The sequence below is a fragment of the Canis lupus genome, chromosome 8 (genome assembly GCF_011100685.1).
Source record: "Canis lupus familiaris isolate Mischka breed German Shepherd chromosome 8, alternate assembly UU_Cfam_GSD_1.0, whole genome shotgun sequence".
Classification (NCBI taxonomy): domain Eukaryota; kingdom Metazoa; phylum Chordata; class Mammalia; order Carnivora; family Canidae; genus Canis; species Canis lupus.
In genome coordinates, this window is record NC_049229.1 from 50,408,482 (window position 1) to 50,430,492 (window position 22,011).

Genomic DNA, 22,011 nt, shown 5'->3' on the forward strand with positions numbered 1-22,011 from the left:
GACCCAAGGGTTTTATTAATCTCTTCCATTTGAGGAGGAACTAAAAGAAACAACTCTGAGCTTCTTGCTTGGGCTTTAAAGTGGTAGAGAGCAGAAGCTTTACTGCAAAGACTCAGACCCCAGGTGCTCTGGGTCTTTGGGGAGAAAGAGATTGGTAAAATAGTGACACAGAGAAATGGAAATGAAATGAAATGCATCCAGGGCAGCAGGGAAGACTAGAGAAGTAAAAGTAGGGAATACCTCATGAGTGACAGGAACACCAACCCAACCCAGCACCACAGATCCCTACCCTGCTGCACACCAGCCTCGGCAGCTAAGAGGGCCCAAAGGTTCTCCCAGCCCTCAGGAGAATGCATCCACCTCACCCTCATAGCCAGGCTAGATGCAAAGGAAAAAGGACAGACAGCAAGAAACCACATCTGGCAAGTAGGGCCTGGGGACACAGAGCAGCCAAGGATAGGACGCCATTCCTCCCACCAGTCACCATGTGACTTTCTCAGAGATCAAGGAACCAAGGGCTGGTAAGTTCCTGGCCACTGGCTCCAGAGCCCAGTCCTCTGTGCACACTACAGGCAGGAAGCACAGCCACCTGCTGCCAGAGACTTCCCAGCAGCTGCTACCCAGGGAAGCAGCTGGGAGGCTGGCCCTCCTGCTCAGGGGCACTCAGTGGTATGGGTGTGTTCGTGGGGAGAAGGGTGGCACAGATCTGATGGCCCCCATCTGCTCTGCCCTTGGTGATATCCCAAAGTGGGGCCAGTGAGCTCAGCCTTCTTGGAGGTCAGAGAATTTTTGATAGCTCTTGCTTTCAAACCAAATCCAGTGTGAAAGAAATACCAGAAAATACTATGGTAGCCCTGGTCTATTTCTCAGAGTTTTTGACAGTCAGCTGTCCACAGGTATATGGGCAAATGAAGTCTCACACTCCCACACACTCACACCCATTCTCTCTCACATTCATCCTTCCTTAGGTTGCACACTCAGGGAAATGGGCCTGAGAGATGTTGTCCTCTGTTGCCAAGCCATTCCCAGTGGTGGAATCTCTGCAGACAGAGCTGTGGGTCTCCCTAGTGTTGGGTTAAATTCCGGGGAGGCTCGCAGAGCTTGGTCCTGGCGGGTAGCAGAATTCCTCGGGCTCCTCGGGCAGCTTTGCCCACAGCTGGGAGGTCCAGATCCTGGCTGCACAGCTGGCTGTCCCCAGAACGTTCCAGGACTCAGGCTGGAGTCCTTGCAGGAGCCTCAAAAGTCCCATGATTCAAGCCACCTTAGTCCTGCCATGGGACTTCCGGGGTCCTGGGCAAGGGGACCAACCATCCCATAAGCCAGAGGGTGGAAGAGGTAGAAGCTGTAAGAGAGAATCCAGAGGGAGGCAGTTGGCATCCAGTGCTGGGCAGGGGCAAGGGGCCCCACAGATCTTTGAAATTTCACACCCCCTGCTGGAGCTTATCAGCTCTTCTCCACCTACAAGGCCCACTCTTTCTCGTCACAGTGTCTGAGTTCACCATGTGGGCACACTAGTCTGGGAGCTTGGCAGATGCTATCTTAATGACAATGAAGGAAAGGGCTCTTCCCAGGAGGCCCAGGGGAGAGACCAGTCCCGGGGTCTGGTGGTAGCTGTTTGGCTCAGAGTACTTGTTAAAATGTGCATGTGCCCTCAGGTCACAGGCCCACCATTTCCTGTACACACTTTAATGCTGCCTCCCTGGCCCCTAAAGGCCAGTGACTCTCAATAGGGGATCTGTGAGGCTGGCAGGAAGGGGAGGCGGGTAGTGAGGCTTGCCAAACAACACCCTCCTTCTCTGGGTTATTCTGAGCCACACCCCACACCCCTCTCCCCACTCTCTCCCTCACCCCACCCCCTCCAGGGCTATGCAGTGGGGAGCCACGGGAACTAAAGAGAGGCAGCCAGTGTGCGAGGGTGGTACAAAAGCTGGGACCCGCTGGCAATAAGGAAGGATGCACAGTTAGTCCCAGGTTTCTCCTTTCCTACTATGCATTTGGGTTACCTGGGGAGCTCTGAAAACTGGCTCAGTTGAATCAGAGCCTCTGGGGATGGGCCCCAGACACCAGTGTGCTTTCAAAGCTCCCCAGGGGATTCTAAAATGCATCAAAGGCACAGAAATCAGAATTGTGGGCCAGGAGCAGGGGGGCAGCAATGCCCGGGGTAAGGGATATTCACCTGTAGGCAGTTCCCAGGAGCAGGCTCAGGATTCCCACCATATATACACCCCTGGCCAGGAAAGAAGAGGCCAGACTCCAGGCACAGAGCCGCAGGAGAGTATCCCACAGAATTCCTAGGAGAAAGAAGAAAGAGACCTAGCATTGGCCTAATAGAAGACGACTTCCCAGGATATAACACAAAAGAGCCACCCCAGGTCAGGAAGCAGAGACTCCCCCTCAGTGCTGCTCCCCCACTCTTCTACCCAATCCCGGTAGGCCGCGCTCACCTGTCAACATGCTGGAGAAGAGCATGGCTGGGAAGTAGTGGTGGAAGTAGAGGATCCGGCCCATCAGGAAGAATGGGAAGTAATGGAGCATCCAGCCGAGCAGGAGCTGACCGCCTCCTTGCAGCAGGACCTGGGACAGCCCTGGGCCCCAAGCAGCGCAGCTTAGTCAGCAGCCAGGGAGGGGCAGAGACCCCAGGCTTTTGTCCAGCTCTGCCCTTCCTTGCTGTGTGACTAGACTAAGCCATGTCGCCTTACTGAGCCTGCCTTCCCTCATCTGGAGCACGCTAAGCAAGCTGCTAAGCAAGCTTACAGCAGCTGGAAGACATAAGCAGCTGGCCCTCAAGAGCTCTGATCACCACCTGTTGAGAGAGGTCTCAGCACCTGTGCAGGTGCACCAAACAGCAGCAGGAGGCAGTCCAGCCTCTAAAGAAACCAAGATGCTGCACGCCTCACAGCCAGCTGCTCCCACCCCACTGCCATGTCCCACATCTTTGCTGCCACATAGATTTTTGCAGTGCCAGACGGGGCAAAGGTGAAGTCAGAGATGAGGATGGAGGGCAGAAAGGGGGTCTAGGGCTGTCGCTGTTCACACAGGAGCTACACAGGGTAAAAAGAGCCTGTGGGAATGTCTCAGGGGCTGTGGTCCCTTCCCCACTGGAGGACAGGGCCATGGAGCAGGGAGGGACAGAGAAGGAAAGGTGGGCAGCTCTCTACAGGACATAGAGGCTAAAAAGTGAGGGCTCTGTAGTCAGACTGCTCGAACCTCAGCTCTAAACTTACTAATATATATCCTGGGACAAGTCTCTTCTCTTTGTGCCTTTGCCTCCTAAGTCATAAAATGGGAATTAAGAATGGTCTATTCTACGGGGGTGCTGGAAGGATGGAGTGTTTAACATAGTCCTGGGCTGTGGTGACTGAGCTTTAAAAAGCAAAGGAGAAGGAAAAAAGTGAGGGATGAGGGCAGAATGGCCCATCGGCAGTGCAGGTTTGGGCCAGCTGCTAGGTCAGGGGAGGGAGAGCCCAAGGGACTAACCTTCAACCTCCGCAGGCAGGTGGGTCCCTCTTTGCACAGCTACAGCAATGATGCTGCCCAAGAGGAGGTAGAGGGCAATGCTCAACAGATTCAGCCACCAAATCACCTGCATGGGAAGGAGAACGGGTGGGTGAGAGGAGAGCCCCCCAAGGGTCCAGGCTAAGGGCCCACGCAGGGAGTGTGCAGGGTACTCACCGGGTTGCCGAGGAGATACACACGGAAGTCTGTATCATTGATCCCTGAGAAACGCAGGCCCTGCAGGGCAAAGGACACCCTGCTGATCCAGGGCCCAGTGTATCCCAGCCATGGGTGCTTCGGCAGGGAGGAAGACCAGTTACCTTCCACAGATAGGGGGCCTGGGCAGAAGGCTCAGAAAGTGCCGATTCTATGTGAGCTCTCTGGGAAGGCCGGGTTGAAATCAGGACAGAGAACAGAGCCCTGTCTCCGGCCATCTCATGCCAGGCAAGGCCTTGCCCAGTCACCCCACCTTACCCCCACCAAGTCTCAATGGTCTCTTTTTTGGCCCTGTTTCCTGGGAGCAGCTCCAGCCTCAAGCCCTACCTGATAGTTGATAGGCCAGTGCCAGGGTTTGGACGTGAACTCATTGTCCTTGGGTTTGAGACCATTGTTCCCCTGCAGGAAAACGGCAGAAAAGCAGCTAGTCAAGGCAGAGATCTAGAGGGGTGCCAGAAATGTGGAGTATGTATATTCTCACATATAGCCAGCTGTCAGGAGAAATCTCCATGTCTCTTGCAGAGAAGAATCTGGTGCTTGTTCTCAGTCACTGATCACCTGCTTACAACTGCCTACTTCTCCCAACACACAACCTTCCACTGCCACCACAGACAGTCCATTCAGACCCACTACGCTTGAGAGAAAGAAGAATGACATACACTCATCTTCCAGACCTAGGAGAAGGTTTCAAGAGGACTAGTGGGAGATACAAAATCAGGATGACTTGTGCCCTCCGACTTGTGGTTGAAAGCCAGTTTCAAACACAAAGCCAGACACTCTGATGAGCTCCTGGACTTGGAAAAAGTTACTTTAGTCTAGTGTTTCTCAGCTTTTTTTTTTTTTTTTCTTGTTCCTCTTGGGACTTCTTAGACATTTTTTTCCTAAATGCCTCCCATGACATTTTACCACCACAGCTATATTGTAAATGTGTTTACATACTGGATGACTACGGATGCCTCATACATTATAAAGTTAAGAGTTTTTTGCCCTCCAAGAATCTATTTTACCCCCTGGGGGTGATATTATCCCCATTCAAAATGCACACTTTAGCCTGAAGGACCCAGACTCAGCCCATTTAATCCAGTAACCAAGACTGTCCAACAATCTGCCTCTCTATGCCAAAATCAGGGCTTTTCAAAAATCAGAAGGAAAAGATCAGGACCCTGGATACTAAGCTCCAAGACTGGTGTCATCCTGATTATCAGAACACATTGAGAAGGCACTTCCCAAGAACAGGAGTAAGGTGCTATGAGTTGGGTCAGGGCTTCTCTAATGAAGGGCCTCAGAACGAAGAATGAATCATCCTGGGCCCCAGAGGAGCTGCTAAGGAAAATCAATTCCTTCAAACCAGTGTAGTTCAGTCCCGGGCTCGGGGATTCCAGCCAGAGTTATAAACAACCAGAGGCATCTTGTTGATTGCATTAATCTCAGAAATCCAGCGCCTTTACTAATCCAAGAAATGCAAGGAAGGAAAAGTATATACCCATTACAAGCCTATGCATTTATACATAATTCTCTATGCTTAAAATCTAAAGTGGGCTCGTTCCAGCTGACCTCAGGAGACAAGGCAGCCTTTTCTGCACAGAATTCAGACCCTCCATTCAGTGGGCAGAAGAGCCCTATCCCATGCAGTTTCTGTCGTCTGGACTATTTTGATCACTCTTCCCTGACTCTATATTGGTTGAATAAGAAAGTTCCCTGATGCACTTTTACTCTATGGCTCTACCTCTTAGATAATGAAAGAAAAAAACGAGGCTATTTAGACTTAAGTCTTAAAATTCTACCCAAGACACAGAATGATATTTTGACTGACAGGCACGAATTCAAATAGCTATGTCATCAGGCCACAGTGACAGTTACAAGCAGGGAGTCAGAGAAGAAGTGACCTGGAGATCACTTAATGTCAAGTCATCACCTCTAAATGTACAGAAAGGACATAAAATTTGAATTTTTAAAATCTAATCTGGTGAAATAAGTCAACTATATTTACTGAGTACTGCTTACATAATCACTTCCAGGAAAGTCCACTTGACAGCAACTCAGCAGGGGAAAATAACCACTACACCTCCCTGTGACACTGTGGGTGGAGTGATAATCACACACCTCCCTGTGACACTGTAGGTGGAGTGATAATCACATACCTGGCTAGAGATATAGGGATTCTTAAACATCGTTCCTGCAGGACATTAGCTTTCCATAAACCAGAGGAAAAGCAAAGGGTTTCTCTACTGAACAGGGGAGACATTAAGCTAGTGGTAGAACTTTCTCAATTTAAAAATCTCTCTCGGGCAGCCCCAGGGGCTCAGCGGTTTAGTGATGCCTTCAGTCCAGGGCGTGATCCTGGAGACCCGGGATCAAGTTCCACATCGGGCTTCCTGCATGGAGCCTGCTTCTCCCTCTGCCTGTGTCTCTGCCTCTCTCTCTATGTCTCTCATGAATAAATAAATAAAATCTTAAAATTTAAAAAGAAAATCTCTCTCAATTGTTTTTTACACCTTTGAGGCTAGGACTGCTGTGAGAGACTAATGATGGAGAGTACAAACAATGAGTCTTACAAAAACTGCAAAAGACTCAACCATGCTCCTAAACAGTTCCCGTGTCTAGGAACATGAGTGGGCACTTTCTGCTATAGACAAACAACATGCTCAGATCAGCTATTCATCTTAATTCATTCTAGTTTCATATAATGGAATGAACTATCAATTTCTCAAGATCTTCAACCAAGAGCACTCTGGTTTTCAGGGACTCTGCCATTTGAACAGATTTGAGAATCACTTAGAAGCAGAAGAATGTAGGGGCACCTGGGTGGCTCAGCCAGTTAAGTGTCTGCCCTTGGCTCAGGTCATTGATCCTGGGGTCCTGGGATCCAGCCCCACATCAGGATCCCTGCTCAGCGGAGAGAGTCTGTTTCTCCCTCTGCCTCCCTCCACTTATGTTCTCTTTCTTGCTCACACACTCTCTCTCTCAAAAAAATAAAATCTTAAAAAAAAAAAGACAAAGCGGAAGAGTATAGAGGTAACCAGCACTGACTCTGAAAGCCTGCCAGCCTGGCTTTGAAGCCTGGATCCACCTCTTTCATTTAGTTCTGTGACCCTGGGCAAATTCTTTAACCTCTCTGTGCCTTGATTCCCTCATCTCGAAAGTAGGGACAATAGTCTCCGTAGAATAGTGATAACTATGGAATAATAGTACAGTACAAAAAAATAGTACAGTACAGTGCTTAGAGGCATCTGACACATAAGAGCTACATTAGTGTGCATTGGTATCTGCTGTCATCACCATCATTACCATCGTCATTGTCATCATCATCACCACGACCATTCTGTGATAAAGGAAATGCCTTTGAAGACCCAGTAATCCAGGAGTGAAGGCCCTTTCAAAGTCCTCCACCAGGGGACAGTGGATCTATACCATGGCTATTGATCTATGATGCAAATTTGTGGATGGCCAAGAGCTCATGGAGAAGCCTTCAAATAAGAGGGGGCCACAGTACCCGGATCATCACCATGTGGGATTCCAGCAAGATTTCAGGAAAAGTGGGCTGTAGCACATCCAAGCTGATGTTTGGCACTAGACAAAGAAACGACAGAGAAGAAAACCTCAGTGACATGCACATTCTCACAGCTGTCCATAGTACCAAGACTGCACCTGGGAGTCCGAGTATAGATTTCCTGATGCACTGGCTTACAAGTAGAGAAAAGTGCTGAGGAGACAGAAGAAAGCCTGGTCCAATCCTCGATTACCCCTTCAGTTTGTGCAAATCACTTATCAGGCATTTGGAGAGATACAAAGGCAGCAGGAGATGAACCCTGTCCTCAGTGCTGCCACTGCTCTTGGCACCATCATCCTTCAGTGTGGAACAGGCTCAAATGCTGCTCTCCCTGCTAGGCTGGTCTGTGAGGACAGGGACCAAGTCCACCTCATTCACTAGTGTTCCCTGGGGCCCCGAGGCTTCCCACTGGACCCACTAAAGAGTGGTTTAATTAGTTAATTAATTAGCTGGTTGGTTAAATTAGGTAGTAAGAAGAATAAGCTGGGAAGCACGGAGAAAGGAAATGAAGCAGTAGCTGGAAAGGGGTGGTTGAGGAGGACAAATGGTGAATCTAAAGACTACAGAGTTGAAGATGACACTGATGTAGAGAGGTCAAATCGGAGCCTGGGAGTATAGATGTGGGGCTCAGATCAAGGGCCAGGGCTTTCTGTAAAAGTGTGGGCTGGTTGTGGGGAGGGGAGAGCCCTACACAGGGGTGTAAAGGGAGAGCACTAGCCTGCTCTAAGCCTTGAGGGTGGGAGGTGTCCACGGTGCATGGTACAGAAAAGCCCAGAAGGAGATGAGACAGAGCAACAGGCACCACAGGCAGCAGGGAAAAGTGTCAAATCCAGCCAGAGGCAAGGGAAATGAGAAGAGATTAGCTCTGGCCCACAGCAAGGTCACTGGTCACTTCAGGGGTAGTTTAAGGAGGATGGGAAGTTTACATGGATGGGAAGGAAAAGGAGCCACCTATTGAGACACACTTAGGAAGACTCGAGGTTCAAAAAAGGCAGGAAATGGCAACAATGAGATAAAGTGGCAACAGAATCTATGAAAGTTGATTTTTCTAAGACAAGAGTTACTTGTAAATGTTTCCAGGAAGTAATCTCACTCACATTTGGGATTGATATGGTCTTCCACATTCCAGATAGAGTTGAGGGTTTCCTTCAGGTATGGGGTACAAGTAACTTCCAACTGTTCCCAGCCCCTGTGAAAAGCCGTCACAGAGGTCTCAGAAGATGTGAAACTCACCAGAGACTTGCATGTCGAATCTCTTAAAATTCATAGAACACAGAGGCCATGCTTTTTTCAACTTTACTCTTTTATATTCCATAACCATCCTAGGAGGAGTCTAGCAAAGAGTATTCTTATTTTAGAAAGGCCCAGAGTATTTAGAAGGTCCAGCCAGATGAACAACTATTCTGCTCAACTATCAGAAGCCATAAAATACCAAAGAACTCTGGAGTTCTATGCTCTATAACACACCCGATGCTTTTTCTCACTTCATCTGCCACTAAAAATATGAAAACATGAGGTGTACACTGACAACTGGGAAATAGAAGCTTCTGGTATACTCCTTGTAGTATGAAAGGAAAAGCATGAGCCTCAATTGGGACACTGAAACCCCAGACACTCACCACTTGGGCAGGACCTTTCCCGAGGAGCCCAGGACACAACCTGTGACCAGATGGATAAGGCGAATTCGACTTCTCAGCACCTTGATCCGGTTTCCAAATTTTCTGTTTATAACCTCAATCCGCCAGAAATCATTTGAGTCTCCTGTCCCGTTCTGCCACATAAATCAAGGAAAAAATAGAATGAAAATAAGAGGACTTTAGAGAAGATCTATGGGGAGAGGGAGATGGCCACCCTTTCAGACGCCACCATGTTACTAAACGGGCCTCAATGGATGAGATGGGAAAGGGAACAAGAGGGCAACAGAAACATCCCAAGTGATGGACATTCCCCCAGAGCTCACTATCACAACCAAGAAAAGTACTGTAACTCCTGCAGCCTGCAGTCCAATTTTTTACTTCATAGGACTTTAAATTCTAAACGTATGTGGGGTTTTTTTGTGTTTTGTGTGTGTGTGTGTGTGTGTGTGTGTGTGTTTTGTTGTTGTTGTTTTTTAAAGATTTTATTTATTTACTAGTGAGAGACACGGGGGGGTGGGGGTGGGGGAGGCGGCAGAGACATAGGCAGAGGGAGAAGCAGGCTCCATGCAGGGAACCTGATGTGGGACTCGATCCCATGACTCAGGATCACGCCCTGGGCTAAAGGCAGACGCTCAACCACTGAGCCACCCAGGCGTCCCTAAACGTATGTTTCTGCTCTGAAACCAAACTCAAGACATTACCTTGAGCCAAAAGAAATAGACTTTGGCCATTTGTACCCATTACTTGGCCATGTGGACACTCACTCACCTAAGCCAGAAAGGTCTGGCTTGGAGATTGTATTTTGAAAATTAACACACTTGTGTCTAATTCTCCTCAGAAGATGCCCACAAGGAAAAGATGAGCTGTCGCTCTAGTACTGTGGGATGAGCAAACAGAAGGAAGGCTGGGAAGTCCACCTTAAGGAGCCCATAGCTTTACTGATGCACCAAAACCCCTGCAAGGGAATGTAAGATAGTCCAAAGTCTAGCTGCCCACTAGTTGTTTTGTTTCCAAATGACTCCCCAAGCCAGAAGTACTCCTAGAGTTTCTTCTATTAACTGCATCATCCCAAGGTAGTAGAAGATCTCAAAGCAATGTGGCTAACCTCCCCCTGCAGAATAGGGAAGTAATCCTTAAAAACAGCCAATAAGGATTTGGGATCTGGCAAAGAATAAACTTTCATATTCACCTACGATCATTTTGCGGGTCCATGGCTTCGATGTCCAATGTGATTTAAAAAGGGACCCAAATAGTATTCATATGTGACATTTATTGAGTGTCAGAACATAAAAATGGCATGGTTATTATGGAAGGAGAGAGATGGAAACAAATAGACTCATAGGTTGCTTTTCCCACAGCAAGTCTAGCAAAGAAGTTCCCAGTGTTACTAGAGTCCCATTCTCCATGCAACCCATCATCCTTAGGAACATTCCAGAATTCCAAGGAAGATGTTTTCTGTCACATGGCTCTGAACCAGGCCTCACAATATTTTTACATCCTGCTCACTCTCTAGTTGCTCACTTACTATGCCATAGCCAGTGACCTGATAGTGCTTCCGGGTCAGGGGGGCCTCATGATAGTGACTGTGTAGGTTCCGAGAAGTCCTAGAAGTTAAAAGAGAGAGAGAAACACCATTATCCTGGAGAAAAGAGACGTGCAACATCTCCTCTTTTACTGAGGATGTTCAGAGTAATCTGTTAGTGCAAGAAAATTAGAATTTGAACTATGAAATCAAATGTATCAGGATTATCTTGCCTATTTACTCACAAAATATATCCAGAGAGTCAGAGGATTGGCCAAAGCAGCAGGGACAGATGGGAGGAGTCCTGGACTATGCCAAGAAAGGGGTTAACTTCAGGAGTCGGGGATGACTTACCACATTTGGTGGCTTTGAAGCACTTAGCTTGCCTGACTCATGAGGCAGCTTTGGGGATAAGAAATTAAGACTTATAATCTACACATGCCTGAGCCATGTAAGCCTCCTCCCTCCTGTTTAACTCTTTCTGCCCTCATTACCAGTCTTACAAAGTGGAGATCTATGGGGGAAGGGGGGATTCTTTTGGCTTTTATTTACTTTGTACGTTTTATAACAGTTCTTACTTTTACCCACAATAAGAAGTAAGTGTTCAATATAAAAATTCTGGGAATTTCCAAAAATAGAAATGTCCTGATTTTTTAAAAAAAAAACTATACTTGATGATTCTAGTACACAAAGGCTGCAAGGCTGCTTCTGACATCTATCATTCCTGTTTGCTCTTGCACATGGTGCCCTATTTCCTTGTATGCTTAGTTACTTTTATATGTATTATTCACTGTCACTGAAAAACTACTTGAGGGAATGAATAGCAATGTCTTTCCCAAAGAGGATTTACATTTGCTTTTAGCCAGGCACCTAGGAGATATTACCAAGCTAGGATTATGTTCATTTAAATTCATGGCCTAAAGATTTTGAGACCATTCAGATGAAATTAATTTGGGCCACAAATCCATGTGAGGATCAACTGGTAGTTACAACTTTTCAGGAACCAGAGATACCCCCTCCTCACACCGCTCCCCCTGATCAAGCCCTTTGGGGTTTCAGGTTTGGGGGAAGGATCACTTAATAAATTTACCACTTTGGGCATGCCTAGAGCTTTGAATTCACAACTCTTTCCCTCAAGGGGCAGTCAAAACCAAAGACTGAAACTCAAGATTGTGGGATCAAAGCAGAAGTCGCTGCAGCATCCTACTCATTTCTCTGGATTCACACACACACACCCCACCCCCGCTCCTTCACTTAAATTTTGGCCTAGTAACTCTCTACTGTCTTGTTAGCTCTTTGATGCTTTAGATGTTCTCATATTATTCCAGAATTATTTGTTATTTTTAGTAAAAACATCACTTAAATACACCAGCTTGCCATAATCTCAGAAACAGATTTTTATATCTTCCTAAAGGCAGCTGCTTGAGAAGCTTTGGGTAACTCAAAAATTTTTTTTCCTCTAGAGAAAGGAAAACTGAGCAGTACCTTCAAAGTTCAAAGCCCCCCAAAGCCAAAATAGACAGACAAAACTGACTTATCTCACCAGACTTCATAAAATGGATCTCCTATTCTAGCACAGCAGCCTTGTTCTATTTATTAAAGCCTCATTCAAATCTGACTTTTGTTTATTTCCAGCTTAGAAGAACTCCTTACCTTTGGCACCCATACCCTCACTCATCCCAGACAGCAAATTTACTTACTCTTTGTGTTCTAGCCGAACGATGTCTCCATGTCGTACAAACTCCACTGGGATTGAAGGATCCAAGGGATCTGCCAAAAAGAAACAAGCATTGATATCTGAAATTATTCACTCATTAGGCAGGTATGAATTGAGGGCCTACGAGAAAAAGTTATAATATAATACTGTAGGCACTAGAGGTACATACAGAGTGCTGGGCAAACAAAGAGAAAGGCCCCTCATTGTCTCAGAGAAGGGTGTCTCAGAGATATGCCTGAAAAGACTCTTTAAGGAGGGGAGAGTTTTGTCAGGTCAACAAATGGGGCACAGTTGTATGAAAGAACAAAACACATCCGATTGATGGCAAATGATTTCATATGAGTGGGTGGGGCAGGACAGACCGTGGGAATAGATGAAGGTATGAACAAGTAGGGCCAGACACTGGATGCCAAGCTAGGAAATGTGGTCTTTATCTGACAGGCACAGGAGCCTCCACAGGAGGGTTAAGTCAGGAAGTCAAAGAATAAGATTTTCCTTTTAGTAGTAAAAATACAGTCTTCTAAAAATTAAGTCCATGTAAATGACCACATGCCCAGCTGTCCTCAGAGTCCAATGTTAAACCCTGCAAATTCTGGTCAGTCATTATCTTGTCTCTGGCAACAAACTTGCTAAGTGTGAGGCAAAGAAAATGATGAAGTGACAAAGAAAGGGACCACATGATCTAGAAACCAAGTTGATCAGGTCTGGCAAGGCAATAACAATGGAAAAGGAGATGGCAGCAAATCAGGAATACAAAAGGATCTTTGCAAACTTCTCCCCAACAGTGAGACACTAACACTCTGGTCAGGAAAGAGAAATGAGCCAGAACAAATCACTAGCTCTTAAGAGAATCAGAGAACTCAAGTGTAGAAATGACCATTCCTATGTGGACTTTAAGATCTTTGAAGATTAGTCAGCAAGGTGACAAATCAAATGAAGTTTCATTTCACATGGAGGTGGCAGAAAGGGGCGTTTGTAGCCATCAAGAACACAAAGACCTAAATAAATAAAATCACAAATCAGAGAGAAGTAGCAATCAACTGCATAAATACAATCAACCATAAGAGAATCTTATGAAAAACTATATGCCAATAAATTGGACAACCTAGAAAAATGGATAAATTTCTAGAAATATATAAACTACCAAAAGAACACAAACCTTTATAGTCTATATGGCTCCCACTTTCCAAAGTGCTTGTAGCACTCTTCCTTCACACAGAGCCTCAGTTCCTTGGGGGGAAATGCAACCACCCTAACCTAGAAGCCACATTGAATAACAGATCAAAGGTGTTCAAAGATTTGGTCCATGCCTATATAACTTTAGAGGTAAGTCTTGTCTCATAACTCCTCACTATGACAGGCCATTATGTTTGTTCTGTTGGATAAAATAATCAATACTGGTATCATAAAGGTATAGAAACAGACTCTGACCAATGGTGTCCTAACATATATTACTGAGGATTAGGAGGCAAAGCCAGTGGTTGTGTACATTTCTAGTCTCAAGACCATAGCCACAAGAGGTGGGGAAAGAAACAAAAAAGGTGAATTTAGATGAATAGCTACCCACTGCCATGCAAAGGCTCAGGAGCAGCTGATTCAAGATAGGCTGAGAACCAGGTGGGGTTTACTGAATCCCTATGACACAGGACAATCAGCAGGGGCTCAGAGGTGAGCAAGAAATGCCCTCTGTCCTCTTCTCAGCTGCAGCAGAAGGTACAGCCTGCAGGTAGCTACCTCCCTGACCAAAGAAAGATCTTGATATAGCCCATGTCATAAAGTCCTGAGAGCCCAGTAAGTGTGCTTCAGAGCAGCTTTGCCCAGGCCAATCAGGAGCAGACCAGCAGATGTTGAGTGAGGGCTCAAGTACCAGGCTAGACAAGCCCAGCCATAAGCCCCGAAATCTACAATTGACTGGTCCAGTCCTGGGATGACCAATGGGTACCAATACTCTATCACATCAGGACAACTTGAGCTGTACTATATGCTGGGGTCTGCAAGGCTAAGCGCTCTCATTAGAAATGAGAGCAGCCACTGTGTACCCTCAACTGGGGGACTCAACCAGGCCCTGGCAGCATGTACAGGTAACCAGTCTGGATTAAGTTTGAACCTTGGCCCTTCTCTCTAGCTTCAACATGACAGCTATTAAGAGTGAGATCTTATCTGTCTTGCTCACTGTTTATCTCCTATGTTGACAACAGTGCTTGGAACATAGTAGGTGCTCAATAAATAGCTGTTGAAAGGATAAGTGAGATCAATGAAGGTATTGCCAAAGAATGCTCAGGAACGCCCATCTCTGTACCATTTGAAGGCATGGGAAATGTTAAAAATGGCTCAGAGTAAGCAATAATGCAAGAAACATCAGTTCTCTACCACATTACCTGCATTTGTATTATGTTTCTTAATAATCCACAGGTTGTTGTAGTCCTTGTGCAAATAGGTGGTGACCTGGGATGGGGAGTGGAGAAGGTGGGAGGGAGAATACCATCAATATCAGCACAGTCACAGGACAATCAACAGCAAACCAACATTGCTTAAGCCTCTTTCAGAATCCCTAGCCACCAACCGGAGGGGTCATGTTTCCCAGTGGGGTTCAGGAGTAGCACTGGTGAGATTCCCTCCTTCTATCTACATTTAGAGGGTTCTCCCACAAGAGCCTTTTTGATTTGTATCTTTGTATTTTTCTACATCTTATCTTTAAGATTTCAGACTCCAGGCACTCCAGGCTCAGTTGGTTAAGTGGCTGTCTTTAGCTCAGGTCATAATCACAGGGTCCTAGGAAGCAGTGAGCCTGCTTCTCTCTCTGCCTATCCCCCCTGCTGATGATCTCTCTCTCTCTCTCAAATAAATAAATAAAATTTTCAAGAAAATAAAAAGATTTTATTTATTTGGAGAGACAGAGTGTGCGTGAGCACACAGAGCACAGGAGCAGAGGGGCAGAGGGAGAAGCAGAGGGAGAAGCAGAGGGAGAAGCAGAGGGAGAAGCAGAGGGAGAAGCAGACTCCTGGCTGAGCAGGGAGCCTGAGACAAGGCTCGATCCCAAGACCTGGAGATCACAACCTGAGCCAACGGCAAGTACTTAGCCAACCGACTGAGCCACCCAGGGGCCCCAGTGAATAAAATCTTTAAAAAAAAAAAAAGTTCCAGCCTCCTAGAGGAGGAACTATGATATCTTATGTAACACAGTCTCCAGCACACAAAGAGGATTTAGTGCTCTTTAAGAAGTAATTAAGACCATGCCTCAAACTTTCTAAATGAAAAATTCATGTTATATTTTCTGGAATGTTGCCATATGAAACTGAAAAGTTCCATAAGTATCTCATCCTAGAAGCCTGAAGTTTTAGCCCATAACTGTTTTATAGATACTGATTTTTTAAAAATTAAATGTGTGTGCATGTGAACATGCATGTAATGCTGTGACAAATCTAACAGCAAAAACTTGGAAACAGTCTAAATGTCCAATAAGAAGGAACCACTAACACAATAATACATCCACAGGAGAGAATATTACACAGCCACAGAAAATGTTTCTGAGCATTTTTTACCAGCATAGAAAAAGGCTTATAAAATGCTGATGCTGAAAATGGCTGCCATTTATCACCATGTACCATTCTACATACTGGGCAAGTCTTATCTTTATGCCATAGGCACTATGGTTATCCTCACCTTAGGACACTAAGGTTTAGTAATTTGCTCAAAGTCATCATAGTCTATCAGTGGAGAGACAGGATTCAAACCAAGGCAACCAACTCCAATGCTCCCAGGATAGAGACTAAACACATACAATTATGCCAATTATATAAACAAGAACATAAATATCCAGAAACAACAGAAATATCCAAAGTGAGTTTTTGTAACTCCAATTGGACAAAACATGACTGATTTACTTGCAAAGAAATTTAGAATTAGCATTTGGGGAAAAAGTTATGTATGTATTATGGCTACTTTTACTTTCTTAGAAAGAAAAATCAGGAATCACAGTATTAAGAATATATAAGAAACTGGGATGCCTGAGTAGCTCAGCTGGTTACGTGTTAGACCCTTGGTTTTAGCTCAGGTCTTGATCCTAAGGGTTGTGAGTTTGGCCCTATACTGGGATCTACGCTGGGCATGGAGCCTACTTAAAAATGAATGAATGAATGAATGAATGAATGATAGATAGATAGATAGATAGATGATAGATAGATAGATAGGTTGATTTTGGCAGCCATAGAGAAATTAAGTCCATACTCCTAAACAAAAGTATACAGTATACAGAGTATACTAGCTGTATACTGTATACAAAGTATACAGAGTGCACTAGCTTAGATTTGTTTAAAGATCTTAAGATCTTATGGTGCTCGTGTGTGTACTCTGTGTATTTTTTTAAACAAAAATCACTATTAAAATTCATATAAGAAAAATGACTTCCTTACTATGAATATAGTCCATGGTCTCTTTCTCCCATTGGAACATTTGTCTTTACAACAGATTTTTTTTTTTATAACACAAGGTCTCCTAGAAACACTAGTAACCTATAACAACAGAATGTTGTACATCAAACTATGTGGATAAACACTGATCTTCTGGAATTACATGTAGCTTTTGTGTTTTTTTGTTTGTTTTTTGGGGGGCTTTTTGTTGTTCTTTTGTTTTTATTTTTCTATGTTTTCCAATTTTATTTTATAAATGTTACAGTTTAAAAATATTAAAAGTGGACACTTCAAGTTGTTGACAAGAGGCTGAGGGCCAGGGCAGTGAGGGCCACTAGAGGTGGCTTACTCCAATTCCCTGGTTGGCAAATGAAGAAACCCACTGAAAAAGGCTCAGTGTGATTCAGCCATGAGAGCCCAGACTCTTCCATGCCTTGGCCCCACATGCTCTCCCTACACACCATCATGACCTCACACCTCTACACATGGGCTGCTAAGTGTGTAACACTAGGACTAGTGTAACAGGGTCCTCGTCTCCTTTTGCACAGTGTAAACATTCTTGGCCACCACGTCTGTAACTACCTTCTGCATGACAGCTGCAGCTTTCCACAGAAAGGCTAGCTGTGATTTTCTGCCCTGGCTATACATTACAGAGAGCTTCAAAACAAAATAGAAAGGCACAATGCATGGGCTCCATCCTAGATCAATGAAGTTAGAGCCACTGTGTGGTGCCCAGGCATTAGAACATTTTAAAAGCTCTTCAGTGGGTTCTAAGTGGTAGAGACAAATGGAGAATCAAGAATGGGAAACTGATACTAAAACCCAACACCTTGGGCCAACTTTCTGATCAACATAAACTAGTAAATAAGGACATAATAATGATGAATTTTGAGAAGGAAAACTTTTTTGCAAAAAAATCCAGTCATTTTGCAAGAAGAGAAACAATGACTCCAAGCTTCTCAGCACAACAGCCTGCCCTGCAGCCTGTACGCCTCGCCTCGCCTCGCCTCGCCTCTCCTCTCCTCCCCTCTCCTCTCTGTTATGGTGGCTGAGAATTGGGGCCTCATCATTTCTTAGAAGTGATGCCAATTAGTTATGAGGCCCCGTTTACTGTCATTTAAAGGCCTCTTTCTTAGCCCTCACCTTCTCTGAGGCCTTTGCAGCACCTAGACTGCAGACCTCCTCCTCCTGGGGATGCTGTCTGCCCTGAGCTCTCTTCCCACCTCCCTGTCCCCGTCCTCCTTCTCAGCCTCTTCTACTGGCACCCCCAGAGTACTTTACCAGTGCCTAAGTGTTGCTACCCCCTAGGGCTCTTTCGCTGGCTCTCCTCCTTCTGCACACCCTTTCTGGGCAATGCCACCCATCCCACTGTAGCATGTCACCCATATGCTACCCACTCAGATCTCCTTGAGATAAGCCCCAAACCTAAAATACACAAAGAAAACTCTCTCATCTCCAGAGCTGCTATTCTTCCTCCATTTCTGACTATGGTCAAACAGTATTATCACACATACAGCCTTAGATAGAGCTCACCCCTGCCAGCTACCAGTGATGGGGCCCTGACACTGACCTGTAAAGTGCTTCCTGAATCAATTCTCACCTCTATCCACAGTCTTTACCTCTATTCACCATCCTCTGTCATGATTATTGCCTCCTAACTGGTTCCTTGCCTCTAGTCTGCCCCTCCTTTCAATCTATCACCCTTCTGCTGGAGTTATCTTTCTAACCTAAAAATGTAATCACATCTTATCGTGTCTTAATAAATCTCAATGCCTCACCAGCATCCACAGAACAAAGTCAAATTTACTGTAACATGGAAGGCCTCTGCACAACCTGGCCTCTCCAACCTCTCCAACATTCAGCTTCTCCCTCTTAGGCACTGTCCATCACAGCCACACCCAGCATGCGTAGACATGGACACAGGCACACCGTTGCTCACTCACTCAGGTAATACCTATGGTTAATCCCCCAGTCAACACATGTATTACCCTCATACTTTTAATCTGCACAACAACTCTATGATGGAGAAAGGCACCATTTATTTTCCCCAACTTAAAGAGGAAGATACTGGAGCAGAAAAAGGTCAAGTAACATGTTCAAAGTCACACGTCAGAGGAACCAGGATTCAAACCCAGATAATCTAGTCTGGTTTCCAGGTCTGTGTTTGCAGCCACAAGACTTGACCATCATCCATGTCGTGTCAGGCACCACGCCGGACATTCAAGCCTTTCAAGAGCTAGCAATTAAGTAGCAAAGACACAGGAGGAAGTTAGTTCTCACAATTCAGTGTGAAAAGGGTTACCGCATAGGCTCACAAAGTGTGCCAGGCAAGCCTCTCATGCAAGAGGCACCTCCCCCAATATCGAGTACAGGTGGGTTATGATGATCAGAGGGAATGCTTGCACTGAAGCCTAAAGAAGCTGGAGTTAGCCAAAGGAAAGAGGAGAGGGTGCAGGAGGAAGAATGTTTCAAGCAGAGAAAACAGCACAAGTAAAGGACGAGGGCAACAAAGAGAAGAGTGGGCTCCGTCCCGGCATAGCCTGGTGTTGCTGCAGTACGAGAGGCTCACTGACCTGCTGCTGGCGGGCGCCAATGCCCTCGGGGTAGAGGTGCCTGTGGGAGTGGAGATAGCCAATGGCCATCCGCAGGTTCTTCACAGTGATCACAGAGCCATAGGCCAGATCTAGGAGAAGGAAGACAGTGGAAGGTGTGAGCTGGCACAAGGCTAGTGGCTGCCCTGGACTGGGAGGGGCCTCTGAACCACAGGACTCACTAAGCCTCTCACAGACTGCACTGGGCCCAGGTCCACCTAAAGCGAGACACAGAGGTGCCTTCTCCCACAGCATCAACTCAAGTGGGAGGTCACTACAGGGTCTCCCTTCCTTCCTCAGGACTTCAGAAGAAGCTGGTATTAATAGTGGTATTATCAAAGCTCTATATATAATAGCAAGAGATTAGAAACAGTTTGTCCTTCAAAGTCTATATATACATTAAACAGAATAAAGAAAGCATTCCCTATCTTACCTAGAATATTCTTCAAGATAGATACAACCTTATGATACACCATTAAGATAAATTTCACTTTTGTGAAATCCACTTGTGCTTTTTGAATCCAATACTATATAAAATAACTGTTCAATGGTGTTTGGGTTTTATTTTTTTAATTCTGAATTAAAGAAAAAAAGAATAAAGAGTTTACCCAAGAATACCCACCCTGTCGGCCCTATATAACTACAAAGTCTCTTTCCCTCCTTAATGTCCCTCTTCTCAGTTCCCTGTAACCTGCCTGTCTGCCATTCCCCAGCCCACTGAGATAGGTCTCGCTCCATCAGTGATAGGCTACCCAGGTCTTCCTTTGCTCGTTCATTTGGTCAACAGATCCTACCAATTACATGGTGGATCCAAAGATAGAGGAGGTCTGGCTGTGGCCCTGGGAGAGCCCAGTCTTGGGAAAGATAGTTGCACACACCCATGAGCACAGGACAATGGGCAAATGCTCCAGCAAAGGGGTGACAACATGTGATGTGATGCGAGTCTGGAAGAGAGTAGGATGAATTCTCATGCAAGAGTAAGGAGAGGCTGGCTTGATGGAAGAGATCACAGCTGAGCTACGCCTTTAAATCATGAGAAGGAATTTGCTAAATGCCATAGCTCCATTTTTCTACATTCACATGAAGGCTAGCATATGCAACCCTGTACACTGCTGACCACCTTTGCTTCTGGAAATGCTCTGTTCCCCCTTCTCAACCCACACTCCCTCATGGACTGTCCTCTGCAGCCTTCTTTCCTAATCCGCATTCTTCTATACTCCCCAGTTACCTGACCTCAGCCTTGTTCTCATTCTCTTTCTACAGGTTCCTTAAAGATCACAGCCACTGCCACAGTATCATGTTCCCTCTTAGCTGGCTGATTCCTCCTCTGAAAGCATCAGCTGCAAGCCCGCTGGCCCATTGCATGGATTTCCCCAAGCATTTCAAGGTCAATCTCTCTACAGTAGAACCCAATATCTGTCTCTCTAAACCAACTCTTTTACCTGCTTTCCTATTTCTCATTCTATGCACAGTCTTGGTAGGTCCCCTTTGACCTAGGCACTATGCAAGGCACTGGAGAGACTAGAGGGTGTTGTTGTGCCTCCAAGAAATAATTACTTGGACTCAAGTCCTCAGTGACATCTTTCCTCCTCTCTTTCCAGGTCCAATCTCCCTTGTCCATGCCCATCTGCCCTACTCCTATGGCTGCTACCATGATGCCCTGCTTGAGTCCTCAGAACAACTTTCCAGAAGCTATCCCAGCCTCTAATCCCATCCCCTTCCTAGCCATCCTGTATTCTGCCATCAGCTCCTCCCTGCTCAAAGGCCTCCACTGAGTCTCCACTGCCTGTTTAATGAAGTCAAACACCTCACTCAAATGTTTCAATTCCTCATAATCTGGGCCCAACCTACCCATTCTTCCAGGGCCTGACTCCATAGCCTCTCACTCTATGTACCTCTGATGCTCTCCAACCCCTTAGCAGAAATGATCTCTTGCACACTTTGATCCACATAGTTCTGTGTTCGCTCTTTATATACTTAACACACACCAGATCCTCTACTCTGCAGGGCGTCCATCTAATGTGGCTAACATGTGCTCACTTATAATCTGTGAGTAAGTGACTGGATGTGAGGGGTACCTGGGTGGTTCAGTCAGTTAAGCATCTACCTTTGGCTCATGTCACGATCCCAGGGTCCTGGGGTCAAGCCCTACGTTGGGCTCTCTGCTCAGCAGGGAGTCTACTTCTCCCTCTCCCTCTATGCTCTTTCTCTCTCAAATAAATAAGTAAAATCTTAAAAAAAAAAAAAAAAGTGACTGAATGGTGAGTTAGAATATGATGGTGACTGATTACTAGCATCAGAGGGCCTTGTCCTTTCACCAGATTCTCTCTGGTTGCCTTCCCACGCAGCTGACTTGGATGCTTCCAAAGCCACAAAGGAGAAGTTATTCTTTACAGACAGTCCAAGAACTTGTGGCTGAGGGCCACACTTCATGTGATCTAACTGGATCTTTCTCCTAGTTTGTCACCTACAGGCTAAAATAACCCAAGCTATCATACTTGTCTTTTCCAATTCACCTACCTTCGTAAAGGCCAAGAGATACTCACGTTCGGGGATGGAAGCATTGTGAAGGTTGTTGCCTGAAAGCCGGGCCTGGAAGGCAGAACTGAAGAAGCCATCGCCAGGACCACTGTGGGGAAAGGAGCAGAAGAGAGACAAGCTCATGGAGAGAAATTCCAATTTCCTGGGAGCCTTGGGAAGAGCCCTGCACAACTAGTTTAAAAGAAGTACAATGGTAGTGGCAGTGTAGTATCATGGGACAGACACAGGTGACAGAGTTGGAGAATTGGGGGTCCAAATCTCAACTCAGCCACTTATTAACTAGGTGACCTTCAGAAGTACCTAACTTTGTTTTGCCTCAATTCCTCATTTATA

General features: G+C 45.8%; 1 protein-coding gene across 1 annotated transcript in view; it reads right to left on the reverse strand.

The window, feature by feature from the left end:
* Positions 1–841: 841 nt before the first annotated feature.
* The window catches only part of POMT2 (protein O-mannosyltransferase 2), a 41,345-nt gene continuing 20,175 nt past the window's right edge, over positions 842–22,011 (reverse strand). Inside the window, exons 8-21 of the mRNA XM_038545401.1 lie at positions 21,684–21,766; positions 19,120–19,229; positions 14,516–14,582; positions 12,121–12,190; positions 10,424–10,502; positions 8,881–9,032; positions 8,359–8,450; positions 7,205–7,281; positions 4,039–4,110; positions 3,673–3,732; positions 3,478–3,583; positions 2,445–2,585; positions 2,177–2,291; positions 842–1,342 (exon numbers count right to left, since the gene is read on the reverse strand). Coding sequence (XP_038401329.1) covers positions 1,237–1,342; positions 2,177–2,291; positions 2,445–2,585; positions 3,478–3,583; positions 3,673–3,732; positions 4,039–4,110; positions 7,205–7,281; positions 8,359–8,450; positions 8,881–9,032; positions 10,424–10,502; positions 12,121–12,190; positions 14,516–14,582; positions 19,120–19,229; positions 21,684–21,766 — 1,330 coding nt within the window. The 3' untranslated portion in view covers positions 842–1,236. The remainder of the gene's footprint in view (positions 1,343–2,176; positions 2,292–2,444; positions 2,586–3,477; positions 3,584–3,672; positions 3,733–4,038; positions 4,111–7,204; positions 7,282–8,358; positions 8,451–8,880; positions 9,033–10,423; positions 10,503–12,120; positions 12,191–14,515; positions 14,583–19,119; positions 19,230–21,683; positions 21,767–22,011) is intronic.